The sequence below is a fragment of the Bubalus bubalis genome, chromosome 9 (assembly GCF_019923935.1).
Source record: "Bubalus bubalis isolate 160015118507 breed Murrah chromosome 9, NDDB_SH_1, whole genome shotgun sequence".
NCBI lineage: Eukaryota > Metazoa > Chordata > Mammalia > Artiodactyla > Bovidae > Bubalus > Bubalus bubalis.
The window spans coordinates 76,524,967-76,547,869 of record NC_059165.1 but is presented as its reverse complement, the minus strand read 5'-3'; the positions used below and the strand labels follow the sequence as shown (position 1 = coordinate 76,547,869).

Below are 22,903 nucleotides of genomic sequence, written 5' to 3'. Positions count from 1 at the left end.
ACCTTTACCATTTTAGTCTCACCTTTTTTGCATAATGCTTACTCATTAAGTTAAAAAGACTATAGAAAAGGAACAATAGGGAATCTGGGAAAATTATGTAATTCTTCCTACATTAACCAAATACAAATACAGAAATTCTCCTATTTAAAATGTCAATATACTGAAATCAACTAAAGTGGCATAACTATTACTTAAAATAATAGCATGCTTAAAAAAAAGTCACTGCGTGATTGTTTATTTAAAATATTATGACTCTGGATGTAAATACATATGGGCTTACATAATTTATTATTCATATAAACCCTTAATTAAAATGCTTAATTCTTCATCCACCATGTCTTTTTCCTAATAAGCATAATCATAAATTTTCTGTCTCACTCAAAGTGTTTAAATTTAAAGCCTTTTGAATCTTGATTCATGAAGAAATTACTGAAGAATAATTTAAGATTAACTACATCAAACAACAGTATCATTTCCAATGCTGTCACAGATTTCTCCATGGCAAATAGTCACATATCGTATTGCACAATTTATAGGTACAGGTTATTATGTGCACATAAACTCTCTACACAATAACAGTGTCTTCATCGCAACTTGCTTAACACATTTAAAATTATGAATTTACAAAATCTTTTAACAATATACTTTTAAAAGTATCCTGAGGATATTACAAAATTCATTTTACCAGCCCTTCATTTCTTTGCTTCATTTGACTCTTTAATTTCCAAGATAATAGTTGTCCATATTTTGTTACATAAAAATGTTCTATTAATGTTCCTATTAACAAAATATATTTAAGCTAAGTAGTATATAGTTGTTGCTTAAACACTTAGTCCCGTTTGCCTCCAGTCTCCTTGGTTAAAATCAAGTATTATCAAGTTTTCTATAATTCTGAATCAGAAAAGGTATAGCACAAAACAGACAGAAATAGGGTTAGCACATTTAAGTTAAAAGCATTGTGCATTTTTAATATTTTGGTCATACTTTTATAATAAAATAATATATTTTGGCAAAAAAATAATAAAATATAAGGTTTAGTTTATTATCTATTAATGGTAGATCTGGCAGGTATTTTACATTTGTAAATACTATCTATTTAATTTGACTTTTCACATTTGTTTCTAAAAACACTGCTGTAAGTTTTTCAGAACTTTGAGACTAAAAGCACCTAAAAATAAGAAATAAAATAAAATTTAAGTAAAATGTATGGTGCCCAAAAATCCTTTGACAAATTTATAACCTAAGTGTCTCATATATGCCACCACAGAAACATTATTGCCTGCTAAGTCTAATCTGACTCAATGAAATCTTAATAATCTTGGAAGTTTTCCTGAAATTTATTTGAAGATTATGAGAATTCAAAATTTAAAAAAAAAAAGATGAAAAAAACCAGTTGCAAAAAAAAGTTGTTATTCTGGTGGCAGTGCTGTTATGGCACAAAAACAAATGAAGACTTGCAGTTTTCTCTTATACACACACACACAGTTCACATAGGATGTGTAAGATATATTACATATATACACACACCACACACACACACAACTTGGGCTCCAGAGGGAAAACTGATGAAAACTTTACATAAGGAGCCATTTGACTCATTTATCACTAAAGTCCTAATGACAGTGTTAATGGAGATATTCATTATTTTTTGACTCTTGCCCAAATATCATTCTATCATTAATTAAGAGAGGAGTCTCAGATGTGAAAGTCTGAAAAAGGAAGTGAGAATGTGGTAAATTAAGTGATGACTGAGGTGCAACTGCCTTTACATAAAGGGTATTTTTACTGTGAAACAAATTCATGCAGAGATGTCTGCAGAAGAACTTTTCAACAAAACAAAACTCCTTTAACACTATGATATACTCACTATAACATACTATAAATATGTATTATTACAGCATTACTTACACATTCTACTTTAGGCAATGTAGTCTAATTCTGAATGACCTTGTTAATTTTTAAGGCATCAGTGCATCAAGGGCAAAGCTCCATAAAATAAATATGAAAACAAGAAAGCATTAGCTTATTTGTGGTATAGAGAATGATCACGGTACATTATATGTGTTGGCCACTTCAAGGAATAGGTAATAAATTATACATCTTATTGTTTAAATGTTACAGCATAAATTTCACATCATTTTTCAACACTTCATTTAATGGGCTAAACTGATCCGGTAGTATTCTCATTTTCATTGTTCCATCAGCTCCACATGAAAAAATGTGATTTGCAGGCCCCGTCTCAATTTGCATCACTCCGGTTCCAATATTTCTGAAAATGGATTGCCGAGCATGTTCATTGATAAAGGTGTGAAGAAGACTAAAGGTAGAGAGACTCCAAATCTGAAATTACATCAAGGACAAAATAAAAATTGGGGTTGACGATTACCTTAAAAATTCAAGCAAAAGATTTAGGCCTGTCTTTGTATACAAGTAAGAAATTCCTAAAACAAAAATGGAGAAAAATCTGTGTAGGCCTACAGTTACAACATTTTCATTCTTGTATAGAGTGTTGCAATATTCTAAATCTTGTTGATATTATTACATCCTTCAAAAGTTAATCCAGTTAGACAGTAAGTGTTTTAAACCCTTCATTAGAGATGAGAAAGCTTAGATACAAGAAGGTTAGGTATGCAATGCAACAGAAACTTGTAATATTGTGGGAACTACAATGAAGATTTTCTCTCTCAGCAAAGATTCTGCTGTGTACCTATATAAGTAGGGTAATTTTTCTCCATAATGCACAGTATCCACCAGGGAATCAGAACCACTGGAAAGAAGAAAGTGCCAAACACTCAGAGGCCTTCAGATCAGGCAAAACTATATTCCAGTGGCAAGATAAATTATTACAATTTTCTGATGTTTTGACATCTCATTAAAAAAATTTTTTTTCTTTCTTTTCCCGGAGAAATTCATTAATTCACACTACTCTAGACATGAGTGTTAAAATTGTAACTCCTGAATACAACCTGGTATATTATGAAATCTTTTAACTTGATTAAATAATCAAACCCAGAATGAAAATACTGAAGAACTAATCTAACATTTAGCACAACTTATTCTAAACTGAGGAAAGTTCAAATAAGAAACTAGCTTCAAACAAACGAAAAAGAATTTTATATGAAAACTGGTATATATATTTGATTTTAAGAAACACCTTTTTGAAACTCTACAATTCTAGTTAATTTTTTTTTGGCTGAGAATTATGAAAACAGTATCGAAGTCCTAACAAAGTAAACTAGTCCAACTTATTTGTACTAAGTAGTCTCACTAGCATTTAAATTAATGGGTTCTAAGAAACTAGACTCCCCCAGTGAGTTACTGACCATTAGAATAATCTGTTGACTAGTGTTACCCCTACAGATCCTTCAAAGTGGAGACAGGGAACCCTTCATCAAAACCACTATATCCATGTTATAAAAGTGCACACTACTGAGCCTTGGACTTACCAATTGGGTATTATGGGGGGCAATCTAGCAACAGTATTTCTGGAGTGGGATTCATTTTTAACAAGCTGCTTAACATTCAAACTTCTAAGTTTGAAACAGTAGAGTTTCAGAAAGACTGTTATAAGCAGAGCTTATCCAGGTACATCAGAATTCTTGAATCAGGCACTAAGTGGTTGGATGCTGATACTATGTATGACAAAATAGGGAGAAATCTGGGATAAGGGAAAATGTCAGTATATTTCACAGCACCTGAAACTGAATTCAATAACTCTGAACATGGAGTCAAGACAAATGTCTGAAATATGGTCATAGCCATATCCACAGAAAATCCAGTTCGTTTGCATGCATTAGTTAAGCACATTTGAAAATAACAGGAAAATGGGCAATTTTCAAGTTAAATATTATTTAATCTTATTCATTAAGAGATTTATTAAATAGCAATTAATCCTGGACTACAAAGGAGTCAATATTTCCATCATTTAAAGAGACAGGTGTCTTCAATATGATTAAAGATCCAAGGTTTCCCAAAATTTCCTTTCACATTGGAGATATTGTGGCATTACTATAATTACCTTTATGTTGCCTTCAGCAGATCCTGTAACAAAGTACTCTTCAGTAGGATCAATAGCGATGGCTTTAACAGGAGAATCATGGCTCTGGAAAAGTTGCCTCTGCTGTCGTTGCCGAAGGTCAAATACACATGTATAACCTTTTCTGCCACCTGATATTAGTAGCTGATGTTTTGGAGCATATGCCAAAACAGTGGCTCCACTATCATGACATGCAAAAGCTGAAAATTAAATAAAAATAAAACTATATAACAGCATAAGAAACATACTCCTGGCTTTTGGCCAAGGTGGCATGCTAGACTCCATTTACTCTCCTGCCTAAAACAAAATATCAAGTGATACATAAGAAACAATGGTATGAGACATTGGAAACTAAGCACTGAAGAAGAATGATTTCTGAGAAATGAGAAACAAACCAGGTGAGCCACACAACTGACCCAGCTTACTGCTTAGGATTTTCTGGCCATAGCATAAGAAAGGGGAATCTAGGTTGATTTGTGTTCCTGTTTTTACCAGCCAGAGTGGGGAAAAAAATCTTTTAATTCAGAAGGCATTGTACAGAGCACTGAGAAGGGTACTGACTCAATGGGGTGTGTGTGCGCACATGAGTGTGCAAAATTTGCCCTGTACCAAATGTGGCTTTGATTCTGTTTAACACAATTCCCATCTCCACCCTCAACAAATCTGTTTCCAAGTAACTCAGTCCTGGAGAAAACCTCAAAAATATTTAAACAATACAAAAATAATCAGTACTTAAAATTTATATTATTTATAATATATCTAATAAAAAATGACCAGGCTTGCAAAAAAACATGCATAAAGACAAGAAAATCCATTAACTGAAACTAATCCAGAAATCATATAGATGACAGAAATACTAAATAAGGAAACTAAAAACCAATATAAGTATATTCCCCAAATCCTGGATTTTGTCTGGATTTAAATGTATACCTTAGGCGAATTATTTAACCTAAGTCTCAGTTTCATCATTTGTAAAAGAGACGATAACACCATCTGCCTAACAGTTATGTATGAGGATGAAACTAATTAATATAGTCAAAGCATATACATTACCTGGCAAATACTAAGTACTCAACAAAATGTTATTAGTATTGTAAGAATCTAGATAAAACTAATCATAAGTTTGTTTGTTTGTTTTTTAACTTTTCCAGCACTTTGAGATATAAACTTGCATAGAGTAAAATGTACAAATTCTAAGTGTACACCCTTGATGAGTTTTGACAAATGGATACCTTTGTGTAAGCATTATTCAGATCAAAATAAACAATGTGTTCATCATTCCAAAAAGCACCCTCAGGCCTTTCCTTTTCCCTCAAAAGCAATCATAATTCTGATTTCTATCCAATCAGTTTCGCCAGTTCTTGAACTTCATATAAATGGAATTTTATAGTACATACTCTTTTGTCCCTGTTTCTTTCCCTTTCAACATGCATTTTAGGTGTTAACCTATGTTGTTCCAACTATCAGTGGGGCATGCATTTTAGTTCTGAATAGTATTACATAAATATACCATATTATCCTGTTGGACATTTGTGTTATTTCCAGTTTTTGGCTATTATAAATAAAGCTGCTAATAACATTCCTATACCAGTTTAATTGTGGACATGTGTTTTCATTTTTTGTGTAAAAATATATACTGCTAGGTCATGTTAGGTGCATGTGTAATTTTATTAAGAAATTGCTGAACAGTTTTCCAAAGAAGTTGTACTATTTCATTCTTCTATCAGCAAATCATGAAGGTTCCAGTTTTTCCATATCCTCACCAACACTTGGTATTCTAGAATCTTTAATTTTGGCCATTTCAGTGTATAGAATAGTATGATAAATTATGGTGAATTTAGTTTGCCTTTCCCTGATGACTACAGATATTGAGCATCTTTTATATGGTTATTTGCTCTTCAGATATTGAGCAAAAGGATAACTTTAAAAGTCTGGGATATATCATTTCTTTACTGGATTGTGTTTTTGTTGTATCTAAATCTCATCATCAAACCCAAGGTCACCTAGATTTTCTCCTATATTTCCTTCTAGAAGTTTTACAGTTTCGTTTTTACATGTAGGTCTATGATTCATTTGAGCAAATTTTTGTGCAAGGGGTAAGATTTGTACCTATGTTCATTACTCCACATAAAAGCACCCAAATGTTACAGCACTTTTTGTTGAAAAGACTATGTGCTTCCATTAAATTACCTTTATGCCATTATTAACGATGAGTCTACTAACTATGTGCAGGTCTATTTCTATGCTCCCTAATGTGTCTATTCTTAAGCCAATACCACAGTGGCTTGATTATTGTAGCTTTACAGTGATTCCTGAAATCAGGCAATATGAATACTCCAAGTTTCCAAGTATTCTAGGTCTGTAGCACCTCTACATAAACTTTAGAACCAGTTTGTTGACACGTACAAAACAGACTGCTGGGGGTTTAATTAGAATTGCATTGAATCTGTAAGTTGGGAGGAAGTAACATCTTAACAATATCAAGTTTTACAGTTTGTAAACACAGACTATCTCTCCATTTATTTGGGTCTTTTATCTTTTTTACCTTTTTTTGTACCTTTTCCCAACAGATGCTATACACAGATTTATGCTTCAGAATTACATTATTTTGGGTGCTATTTTAAATGGTGATTTTTTAAATTTCAACTTCCAAATGTTCATTATTGGTATAAAGGAAAGCAACTGATTTTAGTATACTGATCTGGAATCCTGTGACTTTGCTATACCTGTACATTAGTTCCAGCAGTTTTTTTCCCCCTATACTCTTTGGAGTTCTACACCATCATATAATATGTGAATAAACACAGTTTTATTTCATCCCTTCCAATACATATATCTTTAATTTCCTTTTCTTGTCTTATTGCTTTAGTTGTAACTTCAAGTATGAAGTTGAGTAACAGTGGTGTGAGAGGATATAATACTATAACTGATACTCACAATGATGACCTATGGTTAATAGAGTCAAAGTAAAAACAATTTTTATATTATCTATGTTCCACTGTCCTTCATTAAAGTGCAGTGAAGAGTTAATTACACATATTAAACTTTTCTGCTTTCATACTTTGCTACCATGAGCAAAATAAATCTCACAAGCTACTAAATGTGTCATTTTAAAAAATCCATTTAAAAATCACTTTTATAAAATGCTTTCAAAACTTACCATGGACTAAACTATTGGCAGGTGCTACAAGAGTGTCCCACAAACATATGTTTCTGAAAAAAAGAAAGATTACTTCTTAAGTGACATAAAAAGTTGAAAACAGAATAAAAATGTTTCACATTATATAACGATTATACATGTTAACATATACACACCCAGTACAGAAGCACCTATATAAAGTAAACAATAATAAAGAATACATAAGGGAAGAATTTGATAATAATACAGTAACAGTATGGGACTTTAACACTCCACTGACATCAATGAACAAATAATCCAGAGAGAAAGTCAGTAAAGCAATAGTGGTATTAAATGACAATAGATCAGCTGAACTTAAATGGTATGTATAGAATATTATATCCCAAAACAGCAGAATGCACATTCTTTTCAGGCACACATGGAATGTTCTCTAGAATACGTCACATACTAGGTCACAAAACAAGTGCCAACAAATTTAAGAGAACAGAAATTGTATCAAGCATTTTCCCCCCAATCACAAAGGTATGAAGCTACAAATAAACTCCAGAGAGAAAAACAGGAAAAACAAACAAACATGCAGACCAAACAACATGCTGCTAAAAATGCAATGGGTCAATAATGAAATCAAAGTGTAAGTCAGAAAGACCTGAGACAAATGAAAATGGAAACACAATTTCCCAAAATCTATGGAATGCAGAAAGCAATTCTAAGAGGGAAGTTCACAGCAATACAGGCATTCTCAAATAAACAACCCAATCTAGCATCTACTTTTTCTTTTAGAAAAAGAACAAACAAAGCCCAAAGTCAGTACAAGGAAGGAACTTTAACCAAGATTAGAGAGGAAATAAAACAGAGATTAAAAAAAAAAATCCAATAGAAACAATCAATGAAAACAAGGGTTGATTTTCTGAAAAGAAAACAAAATCAACAAACTTATTCAGGTTCATCAAGAAGATGACAGAGGACCCAAATAAACAATACAAGAAATGAAAGAGGAGAAATAACAACTGATACCACAGAGATACAAAGAATCATAATACTATGAATAGTTATATGCCCACAGACTGGACAACCTAGAAGAAATGGACTAGTTTCTAGAAATATACAGCCTGCCAAGAATGAATCAAGAAGAAACAGAAAATTTAAACAGACTGATCACTAGAAGTGAAAATCAATCTGGAAGGGGAAACAAAACAAAAACAACTTCCAGGTAACTGAGTGTCCAGGACCGGACATGGGAATTCTACTAAATATATTAAGAACTAATACTTATCCTTCTTAACTATTTCAAAAAACTGAAGAAGAGGGAACACTCCCAAATTGATTCTACAAGGTCATCATTACCTTGATTATCTTGATACCAAAACCAGACAAAGACACTATAAAAAAAGAAAATTACAGGCCAATATCTTTGATAACTACAGATATAAAAATCCTCAACAAAATATATTAACAAACCAAAATCAACAATACATAAAAAGGATCATACACCATGATCAAGCTGAATTAATTCTAAGGTCACAAGGATGGTTAGACATTTGCAAATCAAAAAATATAATACATCACATAAACAAAAAGAAAGATAAATATCAGATGATTATCTCAAAAGACACATAACTCTCTATTGAGTTGTCCATTCATGATAAAACTGTGTGTAAAGAGGAAACAGTTCTTAACATAATTAAAGGCCACTTAAGACAAATCCACAACCAACATCATACTCAACAGTGAAAAGCTGGAAGCCTGCCACTAAATTCAGAAACATGACAAGGATGTTTACTCTCTGAACTTTTATTTAACATGTTACTGGAAATCCTAGCTATAGCAAACAAGAAAAAGAAATAAAAGGTATCCAAACTGAAAGCGAAAAGGGAAAAACTGTCACTATTTGCAGATGACATGATATAGAAAACCCTAAAATCTTCACCCCCCCAAATTTAGAACTAATAAATAAATTCAGCAAGGTTGAAGGATATAAGACTATATATAAAAAATATGCTACACTTTCATTTACTACTAATGAAATATCAGAAAAAGAAGGTAAAACACAACCCTACTTAAGATCACATCAATAAGAATAAATATTTAGGAATAAACATAACCAAGGAGGTGAAAGACCTATACTCTGAAAACTATACACCACTGATGAAGGAAACTGAAGATGATACAAAGAAATGGTAAGATAGTCTGTGCTCTTGAATTGGAAGAATTAATATTGTTAAAATGACCACACTACTCAAAGCAATCTACAGATTTAATGCAATCCCTATCAAAATACTCATGACATTTCCCACAGAACTAGAACAAAATAACTACAAAAGACCCTGAGTTGTCAAAGTAATCTTTAGATATTAGACTAGAGCTGGAGGAATCATACGCCCTGACTTCAGATTACATTACAAAGCTACAGTCATCAAAACAGTGTGATACTGAGTTCCCAACTCACTGTGGCAAGCCACTGTTGACCTACACCTCACAGGAGACCCTCCAACACTAGCAGGATCCCCACCCATTGGTCCACAAGCATGTATAATTAAATTCACATAATTTAAATCCCTTTACTGAAAGAGGCATCCAGATATAGAAGACTTATCCAGTAGTCAAAGACCTCAGGGAATATGGAGAGTGGCTTGGAAATCACTTGCTCTGTAGGAAAGCCAGCTGCTATGTCATAAGGTCACTCAAGCAGCCCTTTAGAGAGACTCAAGTGGCAAGAAACTGATGTCTCCTGACAAGAGTCAGGGAAAAAAAATTCTTGCCAATAGCCCTGTGAATAAGCCATCTTGGAAGATTTGCCAGCTCCAGTCAAGCTTTCAGATCATTAAAGCCCCACTGACATCTTCACTGCAGCTTTAAGGAAAAGCCACTCAGCTAAGCCATTCCCAAATTCCTGTTCCACAGAGACTGTGAAACAAAAAAATTGTGTTTGCAAATATCTGTTCCCATTATGTGGCTTGTCTTTTCATTCATATTAAGATGTGTTTTCTTTTTTAATAAACTGAAGTTCTTAATGTAAAAAAACAAAAAGAAAAAATAAACCAGTGTGGTACTGACACAAAAACTGACACATAGGTCAATGGAACAGAATAGAGACCCCAGAAATAAACCCAAGACTTATGGTCAATCAATCTATGACAGAGAAGTCAAGAATATACAGTGGAGGGAAAGACAGTCTTTTCAACAAGTGGTGGCAGAAAAACTGGACAGCAACATGTAAAATAATGAGATTAGAACATTCCTCTTTACCATATACAAAAACAAACTCAAGATCGTTTAAAGTCCTAAATGGAAGAATGGAAAACCATAAAACTTCTAGAAGAGAACACTGGCAGTACACTCTTTTACATAAACCATAGCTATATTTTCTTGGATCAGTCTCCTTAAGCAAAAAAGAAATAAAAATAAACCAACCGGACCTAATTAAACATAAAGCTTTTGCAAAGCAAAGAAAATTTTCAACAAAATGAAAAGATAATCTACTGAATGGGAGAAAAAGCAAATGATGTGACTGACAAGGAGTTAACAACACCTAAAACAGACACACAGTTCATATAGCTCAATTTAAAAAAAAAAATCTAATTAAAAAAAAAAAGGGTAGAACAGGACTTCCCTGGTGGCTGAGTGTCTAAGATTCTGCGCTCCCAATGCAGGGGGCACAAGTTCATTCTCTGGTTGAGAATTTAGATACTGCGTGCAGCACAGTACAGCCAAAAAACAAACAAAACTAAAACACAAAGCCACTAAAACAAACAAAAAAAACCCCAAACATCAATCACAGCTGGGTATCTTAACTGGTTTCTGATTCAACCTGTTAAAAAAAAAAAAAAATGGACAGAGTAACTCAATAGACAATTTCCCAAAGAAGACATATAGATGCCTAAGAGGCATATGAAAAGATGCTCAATATCACTAATTATTAGAGAAATGCAGATCAAAACAACAATGAGCAATCACCTCACACCTGTTAGAGTGGTTAGCAAAAAGTCTCCAATAAAAAAATGTTAGAGAGGGGGTTCCTTGGTGGTCTAGTGGTTAGGAATCTGCCCGCCAATGCAGAGGACTTAGGTTTGATTCCTGGTCCAGAAGGATCCCACATGCTCTGGGACAACTAAGCCTGTGTGCCACAACTACTTCCCCACACACTTAGAGACCATTTCTGCAACAAAAGAAGCCACGGCAAAGAGAAGCTTATGCACTGCAACTAGAGAGCAGACCCTGCCCACTGCAACTAGAGAAAGCCTGTGCACAGCAACAAAGACCCAGCACAGTCCAAAAGTACATAAATCTAAAAAAAAAAGTTGGAGGATAAGGAGGAAAGGGAACCCTTGTACTCTGTTGGTGAAAATGTAAATTGGTACATCCACTATGGAAAACAGTATGGAGGTTCCTCAAAAAATTAAAAACAGAACTACCATATGATCCACCAATTTCACTCATGGATATATATCTGGAAAAAATGAAAACGCTCTTTTGAAAAGATATATGCACCCTAACTTTCACAGCAGCACTTTATAATAGCCAAGACACAGAAGCAACCCAAGTGTCCATCAACAGAACACTGGATTAAGAAGATGTGAGACACACACACACAATATTACTCAGCCATAAAAAAGAATGAAATACTGCCATTTGCAGCAATGTGGATGGACCTGGAGACTATTACGCTCAGTGAAGTTTAAGTTAGACAGAAAAAGGCAAATACTATATGATATCACAACGTGCAATCTAAAAAATAATACAAATGACTCTGTATGCAAAACAGAAACAGACTCACAGATATAGAAAACAAACCTGTTACCAAAGAGGAGACAACGGGGGAGTGACAAATTAGGAATATGGAATTAATAGATACAAACTAAAAAAAAAAAAAGATAGAAACTACCATATATATTATAAAATAGATAAGAAACAAGGATACACTGTATATAGCATAGGGAATTATAACAATTATCTTGTAAAAACCTATACAGTATAATCTGTAAAAATACTGAATAATGATGCTATATGCCTCTAACATAATATTGTAAATCAAGTATACTTCAATTAAAAAAACAGTATGTCTCATTCTAGCTCATCTGAATCTCACTCACACAGAAAGTTCTTAAATTTATAAGGCACCAAATACAAGTAAGCAATATACTTATGTATGATTAATTTTTAGACAAAAATTTAAAAAACTAATAGCTTCCAAAATGAAAAACTTCAGATTAACATCTAATTACAAGGAATACTATATGAAATCTGAATACAGAAACTATTTTTTGCATTCACTGATTTTCTAATCTAAACAGTTCAACTGAAATAAAGAACAAGACACAAGGAATCTTGAGCAAAAAGAAAACTTATTCCTACTATGAAAGGGAACAGCTTCTACTCTATTCTGTGAGTTACAAAGGAGGCATAAATATATATAAGAATTTCTATGAAAGAAGGGTTGAAAACTCCATATTCCTAAAATTTCCACTTTGAGTGCAAAGAGAGGCCTCAGGACAAATATAAAAAGCTCAGCAACTTCAGAAGGCCTTAATCTCAAACTCAGCTCTTTGAGGGAAGTCAAAAGTGTGCATGGACATGGAGAAACGAGAAGAATTTTTTCTTCCCCACATTTAAGTTTTTCAGGGAGATGGGGACAGGGTGCCACTTACTAGTTATTACACAACTAACATATCTTTTGGAATTTCTTGTGTTCTGATTATAAAACTGATAATATCGGTCTCATAGGCTATGGCAAGGGTTTAACTAAACAGCATGGCCAATAAAGAATACTTTTTTTTTTTTTTTGCCTCAAGCTTTCTTAACACATAGAAAATAATATGGAGAAAAACTCTTAGCAAAATCAAAGTATTTTCTCCTACACTGAAGTGTTAACATTATTAATAGAATACCAAAAATCCAGAAGGAATGGATTTTCTTTTTAATGTCACCAGAATTTCCTTAGCTTTACAATTAAAACACTAAAAGTGCTCTAAGAAACAAGTCTCTGTAATAAAAATATTTAAAGGTGTAAGTGTGAAAACATTATTGAGATATAAGGACATCAAGCAATTTAAAAATAAAGCTTAGCTACATACACCACAAATTTCACTTTCAGTTATAATCTCTTACCTATTGTCAGTTGAAAGACCAGCTGTAGCTATGAGAGAGGAAGAACTAACGAAGACAAAATCATTGGCTGTTTTGTTATGACACTGCCAGGTCTGGAATGGTTATAAACAACAAATGTTATTGTTATCACAAACAAATTTATAAGCAGGTAGATGCATTAATCAAAAAGTGATCATGTAATCTGTGGCTCACTTAATCCTTGTGTTCTTTCCCCTACAAACTTCAGAAATGTTGTAAGAGTAATACAGAGAACTCTCATATACCCCTCACCCCAGTTCACCAAGGCTCCCCATTTTGGCACATTTGTAAATCTGCCACTTCCTCTCTCTCTTCACCACCCCCCCCTCCCCCCGCCTCCTCTCTCTCACACACACACATGCATACATACACTTTTCCTGAGCTACTTAAATAAGATGCATACATTATGAGCCTTTACGAGGCCCTCTGCTTTTGTTCAACCAAAACTTCAAGGGGAAACAAAAAGAGGTTAAGTTCAAATATTTTTCTTAGAAAACTTGTGAAAATATTTGTCTTAGAAGACAAAAACTAGAATTTCAGATGATCTTAGACTGAATTATTTATTTTCAGAAATACACTTTTAAATATTTTTTTAAATATGTTAAATAAAAACATAATACTAATAGTCAACAAATTAGAAAACTGACAATGCTTCTCAATATTCCATCAAATAATAACGAACTATTATGAGAGATTTAGTCAATTATAAAGGTTTCCAAGTTATTTCTGTTCAGACATTTAATAAAAAATGACTTTTTAAAACATGTCAAAATCATCTCATGAAAAAATTTTCCTTTTAGTCACTCCCCATTGTCCCCAACCAGCACTGCAGCTGGGCTAGATGTCTTTAAAACAAAATCTACTTTAATCTCCAAAAGCAAATACTGTTCATTTTTAAACTAATTTGTCTTTTTGGAAGTTAAAAAAATAAAAAGGTAGTCCCCTTAGGAACATAAACTTGTACAGTTCACCCTTGAACAACATGGTTTTAATTATATGGTTTAAACTACATGGGTCCACTTATACACAGATTTTTTTGTTTGTTTTTTTCAATAAATGCATTCTAGAGTACTACATGATCCAAGGTTGATTGAATCTATAGATGCAGGACCATGGATATGGAGGGCTGCCTGCAAAGTTATATTCAGATTTTCAACTTTAGCAGGGAGGGTGTCCAGTGCCCCTAATCCCTGTGTTGTTCAAAGGCCACCTGTACATTTAATCTGCTGGCTGAATGAAAATATGAGGAAAAAATAAATAGTTTCAAAGTACCCTCACCAACACTCCCTTGCTTGCTTTCACTTAGATCAGTACTTTCTTCTAGCACTTAACCTAAGATGAACTACCAGAATCAACCCACATTCTTAATTTTTTTCTTGATAGATACTGCTTAGTCCTACAAAGGGCTTCACTGAAGAATCTATCAAATATAAATTCACAGTTCTATGAAGTTGTAGAAGGTTAAGTTTTTGTGATCCTGAATAGAGATGTTATCAATTTTGTTTAAGAGATGGGCAAGAAAATAGCACCAGCTATAGGATATCTTTTCTGCTTTGTTCATAAGGTATAAATTTACTGCAGAAAAAGAACCAGATGCACTAGTCTGTTTATCATCCTTTTTAGGTATCATAGCCAACTGCAGTTTAGTGAGGCTAGAAAGGCACTTGAGTAACCTATGGTTGCATGGGTCTCCAGAGGTACCATGTTGGTCTATACAGGCTTCTTTTCTTTTTTAAAAATTTATCCCTTGACTAATTATTACATTTTAAATCAATTTTACTACTTTGGTCTTTATCAAGTGACTGATCCACTACTCTTATTATTTATTTATATTTTCTGGTTAGTTTTTTTTACTTTTCTATTTTTTTTTTCTTTCAGTTTTGAGAAATGATTAACATGCAGCACTGTATAAGTTTAAGGAGTACAGCATAATGTTCTGTCTTACATACATCATGAAATGATTACCACATAATCACCTCATCTATGTGAGGTGGTGATATTGTTTAGCAGTATCACCACCTCACATAGATATAAAAGAAAAATAAAAAATATTTTTCCTTTGATGAGAACTCAGAATTTACTCACTTAGCAACTTTCATATATAACAATATTGACTATGTTAATCATTTTGTACACTACATCCCTAGTACTGGCTTATAACTCCAAGTTTGTACCTTTTGAACTGCCTCCATCCAATTTCCCCTGCCTCTAGTAACCATATATCTGATTTCCCCTTGCCATCAGAATCAGGCACTTTATAGGTTTATTTTCCAAGTTACTGGAGACTAAGGATTTTTATACCTCACAGAGTAATTTTAACATAATACAGACAGAAACTTACAGTAGTATGACTGAATACATAGGACTAGATAGATTTTACATTTGGCTTTGATACTTAATTATATATTCCTGATTTCTTTAAAATAAAAATTAAAAAATTTTAAAGGTAGGAAATCTTGGCTTACCAGGTATGGCTTAGGCATACTTCCAGTAACTGGACAACATTTCCAGTTTGTTTGATACAAACTTAAATATCCATCAGCGTCAACTATTCCAAACTTAAGAGAAAAAAAATTGAGCGTTTAGTACAAATAAAAGGCACATATTTACCTTTACCCTTACTGTGAATCTCATATTGTAAATCTTAAACATCTGAGTCATAAATTGTTTGACTTCTCATTTCACCTATGCATGGATCTAGTCCAGATAAACATTTAGCTACTGCTTTAAAAACTTCTAGGGCAGAGAAAAGTAAACTAACATCAGACCCCCAATTTATTATACTAACCAATAGCCTAGTCTGTATATTCTCTGTAGGTACTCCAAAAATGGGATACTGGATTTACACATTAAGACATGTGACAAAATTTTAGTATATACAAGATAAAAAACGGTTCATTTTGAAAAAGATTCCAGAAATCTAAAATAAGGAAAACGTGGTATACAGAGTGAAGTAAGCCAGAAAGAAAAACACCAATACAGTATACTAACGCATATATATGGAATTTAGAAAGATGGTAACAATAACCCTGTGTACGAGACAGCAAAAGAGACACTGATGTATAGAACAGTCTTATGGACTCTGAGAGAGAGGGAGAGGGTGGGAAGATTTGGGAGAATGGCAATGAAACATGTAAAATATCATGTATGAAACGAGTTGCCAGTCCAGGTTCGATGCACGATACTGGATGCTTGGGGCTGGTGCACTGGGACGACCCAGAGGGATGGAATGGGGAGGGAGGAGGGAGGAGGGTTCAGGATGGGGAACACATGTATACCTGTGGTGGATTCATTTTGATATTTGGCAAAACTAATACAATTATGTAAAGTTTAAAAATAAAATAAAATTAAAAAAAAAAAAAGGAAAACGTGGTAAACAACAGTATAAAGTAAAATGAAACACAATTTATTATACTAAAAGAATTCTTGATGGAAACTCAGAGCATTTTGATTGGAAAGATGATAAAATAATCCAGTAAGGGAGTACAAGATACAGATCTTAAATGTTTAATTTTGACTCCAGCCTTCTCCCATCTACAGATATAACAATCATTAATAATCTAATGTGTTTTCATTCAGATTTATTCTGAGAATATTCAAACACTCGTACATATAAGATTTTTAAAATGAAATTAAGATAATAATATACAGTTTTACAATTATACTTTTTAATTATTATAGCCATTTTTCCACATTGGTACATACAAATTTACCTCTTTCTTGTGCTGTGTAGTATTACACTGTATAGTTGTATTGTAACTTTTTTAAAAAGCTTTTCACTATAGAATTTTCCACTTTTTCCTATATTAAAAATGCTGCTTTGAACATTCTTGCATATATACCTCTGAGTATTTATATAGGACAGATATCCAATAAGAAAAAAAATTTGTCAAAGGGCATCATTTAAAATTGGTAGGTGAAGCCAAAATTAAATCCTAAGTGGCAATATCAATTTACACACCCATTTTTCCTTACACATTAGTCAACACTGCATACTACAAAATTTAACTATTTGTCAATTAACAGAAAAGCCTCATTTTAATGTTCATTTTTTCAGTTATTAGTGAGGGTTATTGATCATGAATAGGGTTCTATCTGTTTTTTGGTCAACTGTTCACATTCTTTGCTGTCTTCATCGTCTTTTTACAAAATTGACGGACAGGGCTAACAGTAGGAATATTAACCCATTGTTTACTGTATTTTTTTACAGCTATTTTTCCAGGGCTTATCCTTTCTGTGGTTTATTCTATGTTTTATGGAGTCAGTTTAGGTACGTTTTTCAGAAAGTGTATATGGAATGTGCTAATTCTCTGCATACTTAAAAATGTGTCTATTTTGCCATTAAATTTGCATGAGTTAGGACAGACATTGGCCCCATTCCTTATCCATCAGAATTCTGTGAATACTGTTCTATTGTCTATTCGTAACCTCTATTTTTAAGGAGGCAAATGTCATTATTTTAGATAGGAAGGTGGAGAGGTTGTAGGTAAACATTTTTACCCCTACTCCTTCCAGAAGCTCTCTTTATCCTTCAATTAAAAAACAAAAAACAAAAGTCAAATAATCAGGCTGTGCTGAGGCATGTGTTGCTTCTCATTACTTCTGGTCTAGTATTTGGTAGGCCCTTCTTTTTCTAAAAATCCATTTTTTGCTATGGGGAAATTTTTATTACTCCTTTTAATACAACGTTTCCTCTTTAAATCACTTTTCTTTTTCTTCTTTTGCTATATCTTTTAAAGGTCTTCTATGCATTTTCCTGGGATCTCTGTCTCAATTTACTTCTTGGGTTTTTTCATGATGGGATAAATTCCTGATTTGTACTTCCCAGTCACAAATTTGATTTTCAAATACTTCCATTCTGCTATTCAGTGCTTGTAATCAGTAGTTCCTCTACTCTCCTAATTTTGGGGAATGCATTTTTTAATTTCTAAAACTTCTTTACTGTTCTACTGCCTTTGGTTCATAGAATCCTGTTCTTGTTTTACAGTGTAAGATCTTCCTGAATCTAAGGAATCATTCCTCACAGGTCATTTTTTCCCTGCTAAATGCTCCCTTTTATCTCCTGGTTTTTCTGCAATGTCCAGTGACTCCTGACAAAATGTGAAGTAGCATGAGTTATCTGTTCCATTTACTCCAGCAGCCTTCCCTAAGGGAGATAGCATGCTAGGGTGTTGTGCTTTTGGGTACCATCATGGCAAAGGTGAATTAACAGTAAGCTGACTGCCTGTTAAAGATACCTGGGCAGATAATAAAGAAGAGTTTGTTGTGCCTTAAAAAAGCCTATATAGGAGCATATTGTTGTGTTAGTCACTCAGTTGTGTCCCACTCTTTACAACCCCATGGACGGTAGCCCGCCAGGCTCTTCTTTCCATGAAATTCTCTTGGCAAGAATACTGGAGTGGGTAGCCATTCCCTTCTCCAAAGGATCTTCCCCACCCAGGGATCAAATCTGGGTCAGTCAGAATGTTAAATCTATAAAATAACTCTGAGTGTAGAAGGACCTGAATGCCACACTTAAGAGTATGGACTTTTAGATACAATGAGGAGACTGTGGGTTCTTGAAAAGGACAACATGATTTCATCTATAGTGTATATATATGTATATATATGTGTATATATATATATATTTAAAAAATGCTATTTTTTTTTCTTTTTTATCTTTTTTGGCCATGTTGCGAGGCTTGTGGGATCTTAGTTCTCTGACCAGGGATCGAACTTGGGCCCTAGCAGTGAAAGCACAGAGTCCTAACCATTGGACAGCTAGGGAACTCCCTATGCTATTTGTTACATAACTTTGTTGGCAATATGAAAGATGCATTAGAGAGATTAGTTAGGAACAATATAACACTAACACAATGGAAAAACATGAGTATACAAATGATATTCTTATATGGTCATGTTTCTAGATTAAAAGGTTTCTCGATTAAATTCCTTTAATTTCCCATTAAGGAGCAAAGAATGTTGCTAATTACTCTTAAGAAATTATACGCTCTCAATTCTGTTTCATAAATACATGAAAAAATTGTTGACTTTAGTGAAATGCTAAGAGCCATCTAATAAATGATGTAGGCAAAAAGGTTGCAGCACACCATGATACAAGTCACATGTGAGGATGGTGGAAGGTTTGGAGGCTGACAGAAAATGAAAGCCAAGACGTACTATCAGCAAGGGCCCATGTGAATGTTTTTAGTGTAGCATGGTCATAAAGACAAAAAGAAGGCTGATTTCCCCTTTAGTAGCTGTTTGTAGTGCTAGTAAGACAGGAAGGGCAGAGAGAGACAGTTTTAGGAAGGAAGATTACAGGAAGTGAAGACAGTAAGAGCCAAGTTGGCATTTTTATTAAAAGGCCCATAGAATAAATACAGCTTGCCAGGTATAAAGTCTTTGTTCCCCTGAACTCTGTTGCTGTACTGAGAAAATAATCATGGAAAACAAATGAATTCGTTAGCTGTGTTCAAATAAAACTTTATTCACAAAATAGGTGGTCTAGGCCATAGTTTGCCAACATCCTGTTCTAGAGCAGGTGTTCCTCAAACTTTAATGTTTTGTACAAACCACAGGAGCATCTGGCTAAAAAATAGATGGTGATTTGATAGGTCTGGAGTCAATAATCTGCATTTCTAATAGGCTCTCAGATGTTACCTGCTATTTGGTACCTGACCATATTTTGAGTAGGTTCCAGAGGATAAAGAAAGCAGAAGTATTTAAAAGATGGTCCTATAATCATTTGGTCCTTAAGCATCACATAAAAGAATTTTGATGGACATGTATATAATGTCTTTACAGCAAGAACCAAGTGAATTTAAGTTTTGAAAGGAATTTCTTTGAAAAGAATTCATATAGATGGATTAATACTTCACCAGTAGATCAGTGAACTGTTCTTTTTAGAAGCCCAAATAAGAAATATTCATAAATCTTTAACAAAATCAAACCATTACCCCATTTACACTTTTAAATATTACCTTATTTCCTTGATAGTTAAATCTCATTCTTGTAACTCTTGAATTGCCACCAGAGCGGAAACAGGTTATTTGTTGAGAATGGCCCCATTCGAACATTCTGACACTTCCATCTTGAGCTCCTGTCAGATCTGCATTATGAGAGGGAAAAAAACTACAAATTTATTTCAGGAATCTTTGGCAAATTTATTTCAGGAATCTTTGGCAAATTTATTTTTTAATCCAATGTGAAAATATGGAAGAAATACCTAAGAAATGAGTCATAGTCAATTTAGATGAATTCACCTTTGTATGAAACTTCACTTGAATACTCTCAATCTTAAAAACAGATAATTATATAAGGTTCTTTCATCTAAGAACATATCCTCACACAAAACAACAGAAGCAATTGAATCAGATCTCTATAAACTATTTTCTTTTGAAATTATCTCAATTAAGTTTTAATAACCTTTAGTAGATAATGTTCATGATAAAGAGTTAGAGTCTCAGGATTATTTAACTTTATATGGTGACAGATGGTAACTGGACTTATCATGGTGATCATTTTGCAATGTATAAAAGTACTGAATCACTGTTGTAAACCCGAGACAAACACAATATTTCAAGTCAACTGTATTAAAAAGATGATCTCGGGATTACAAACATTCAATTCTTATCAGTCATACGAATAATGTTTAAATACCTGCATTTTTCTCTGACAAAATGATTGGAGAAGGTCTTGAAAGTCATGCTAAATAATCAATCATTTCTAATAATTTTATTATGATTGATCTAATACTCAAATACAGTATCCATTTCACTAAGGAATATGAACAAACTAAATGTTATTACTTCTTTGCTTTATCATTTCCTGATTGTATGTTACTAGGAATCTTACATAATCCCCCTGCTCTATTTTCTTCTTGTAAAAGGTATATGAAAGTGAAAGCGTTAGTTGCTCAGCTGAGTCCGACTCTTTGTGACCCCAAGGACTGTAGCCCTCCATGCTCCTCTGTCCATGGGGATTCTCCAGGTGAGAATACTGGAGTGGGTTGCTACTTCCTTCTCCAGGGGAACTTTCTGATCCAGGGATTGAACCCAGGTCTCCTGCATTACAGGCAGATTCTTTACCATCTCAGCCACCAGGCAAGCCAAAAAGGTATATAAGTCACCACTATAATGATAGATATCATTAATGATATATAAGTCACTGTACAGTTCTGAGAAGTAAATGAGATAATTTATATAAATCATTCAGAAATACACCTAACATACAGGGCTAAACTGACATTAAGAATACGGTACAGAGGTAGTGAAAAATTATATTAATGTATGTAAAGCATCTAGCACATTTCTAGTCATATATGAGTTAACTTTCCTTCCTTCCTTTCCAAGTACTTAAAATAAAGGAACTTCAACTGTTTTGGTATATTTTAACACTGGGCTGGGATGCAAGAGTGGGTACAATTTCTTGTGACTAGGAATGTTAGTAGTAGGGCCACCTGATGTGAAGAGCTGACTCACTGGAAAAGACCTTGATGCTGGGAAAGACTGAAGGCAGGAGGAGAAGGCGGGGGCGGCGGTGGGGACGACATAGGATGAGTCGGTTGGATGGCACCACGGACCCGATGGACCTGAGTTTGAACAAACTCTAGGAAATAGTGAAGGACAGGGAAACCTGGTGTGCTGTAGTTCATGTGATTGCAGAGTCGGACATGACTTAGTGACTGAACAACAACAACAAGGGATGATAACTGTATTCCCCTCCCCTCTATAGTTTTGTCTAGCTTAATCACAAACATACATTGGACTAGATGCATTAACAAAAATCACTGAATCAGTTCTAATGAGGTGGATGAAACTGGAGCCTATTATACAGAGTGAAGTAAGCCAGAAAGAAAAACACCAATACAGTATACTAACGCATATATATGGAATTTAGAAATGGTAACAATAACCCTGTATACAAGACAGCAAAAGAGACACTGATGTATATAACAGTCTTTTGGACTCTGTGGGAGAGGGAGAGGGTGGGATGATTTGGGAGAATGCCATTGAAACATGTATAATATCATATATGAAATGAGTCGCCAGTCCAGGTTCGATGCACGATATTGGATGCTTGGGGCTGGTGCACTGGGACGACCCAGGGGGATGGTACGGGGAGGGAGGAGGGAGGAGGATTCAGGATGGGGAACACGTGTATACCTGTGGCGGATTCATGTTGATATATGGCAAAACCAATACAATATTGTAAAGTTAAAAAATAAAATAAAATTTAAAAAAAACAACAAAAATCATTCAAATTTTTCTGTTATTCATGGTTTTCATTTATTTGGAAAAATCCCTATTAGTAGCTTACATGAAAATGAAATACTCTCTTAAAACTTTATAAAGTTAAAAAAAAACCAAAAGGTTCCTATAACCAAGTTGTCTGAGTAAATATCCCTCCTTAGTAACTGGAGAGTGTTATGCTATATAGGTGTGGAAAGAGTTAAATGCAACCTTAAATTTTTTAACATACTCATTATTTTTTTTAAGTGGAACTTTCTTTTTAAGACTTACCTTTCTATTTCAACTCATCAGATTAACTTCTATAAAATTTTCCTTAAGTCCAAAAGTATTGGTTTATAATGACTAAGATCTTTTAAAAATCTGTTCCAAGGA

General features: G+C 33.7%; 1 protein-coding gene across 9 annotated transcripts in view; it reads right to left on the bottom strand.

Annotated features, from left to right (window-relative positions):
• Positions 1–219: 219 nt before the first annotated feature.
• DMXL1 (Dmx like 1) overlaps positions 220–22,903 on the bottom strand; it is a 125,830-nt gene continuing 103,146 nt past the window's right edge. For all 9 annotated transcript variants that reach the window (XM_025292991.3, XM_025292985.3, XM_025292988.3 and 6 more), the window contains 6 exons: positions 20,261–20,388; positions 15,764–15,856; positions 13,281–13,372; positions 7,197–7,249; positions 4,019–4,236; positions 220–2,340 (listed from right to left, as the gene is read on the bottom strand). In XM_025292991.3, coding sequence (XP_025148776.2) covers positions 2,116–2,340; positions 4,019–4,236; positions 7,197–7,249; positions 13,281–13,372; positions 15,764–15,856; positions 20,261–20,388 — 809 coding nt within the window. In that variant the 3' untranslated portion in view covers positions 220–2,115. The remainder of the gene's footprint in view (positions 2,341–4,018; positions 4,237–7,196; positions 7,250–13,280; positions 13,373–15,763; positions 15,857–20,260; positions 20,389–22,903) is intronic.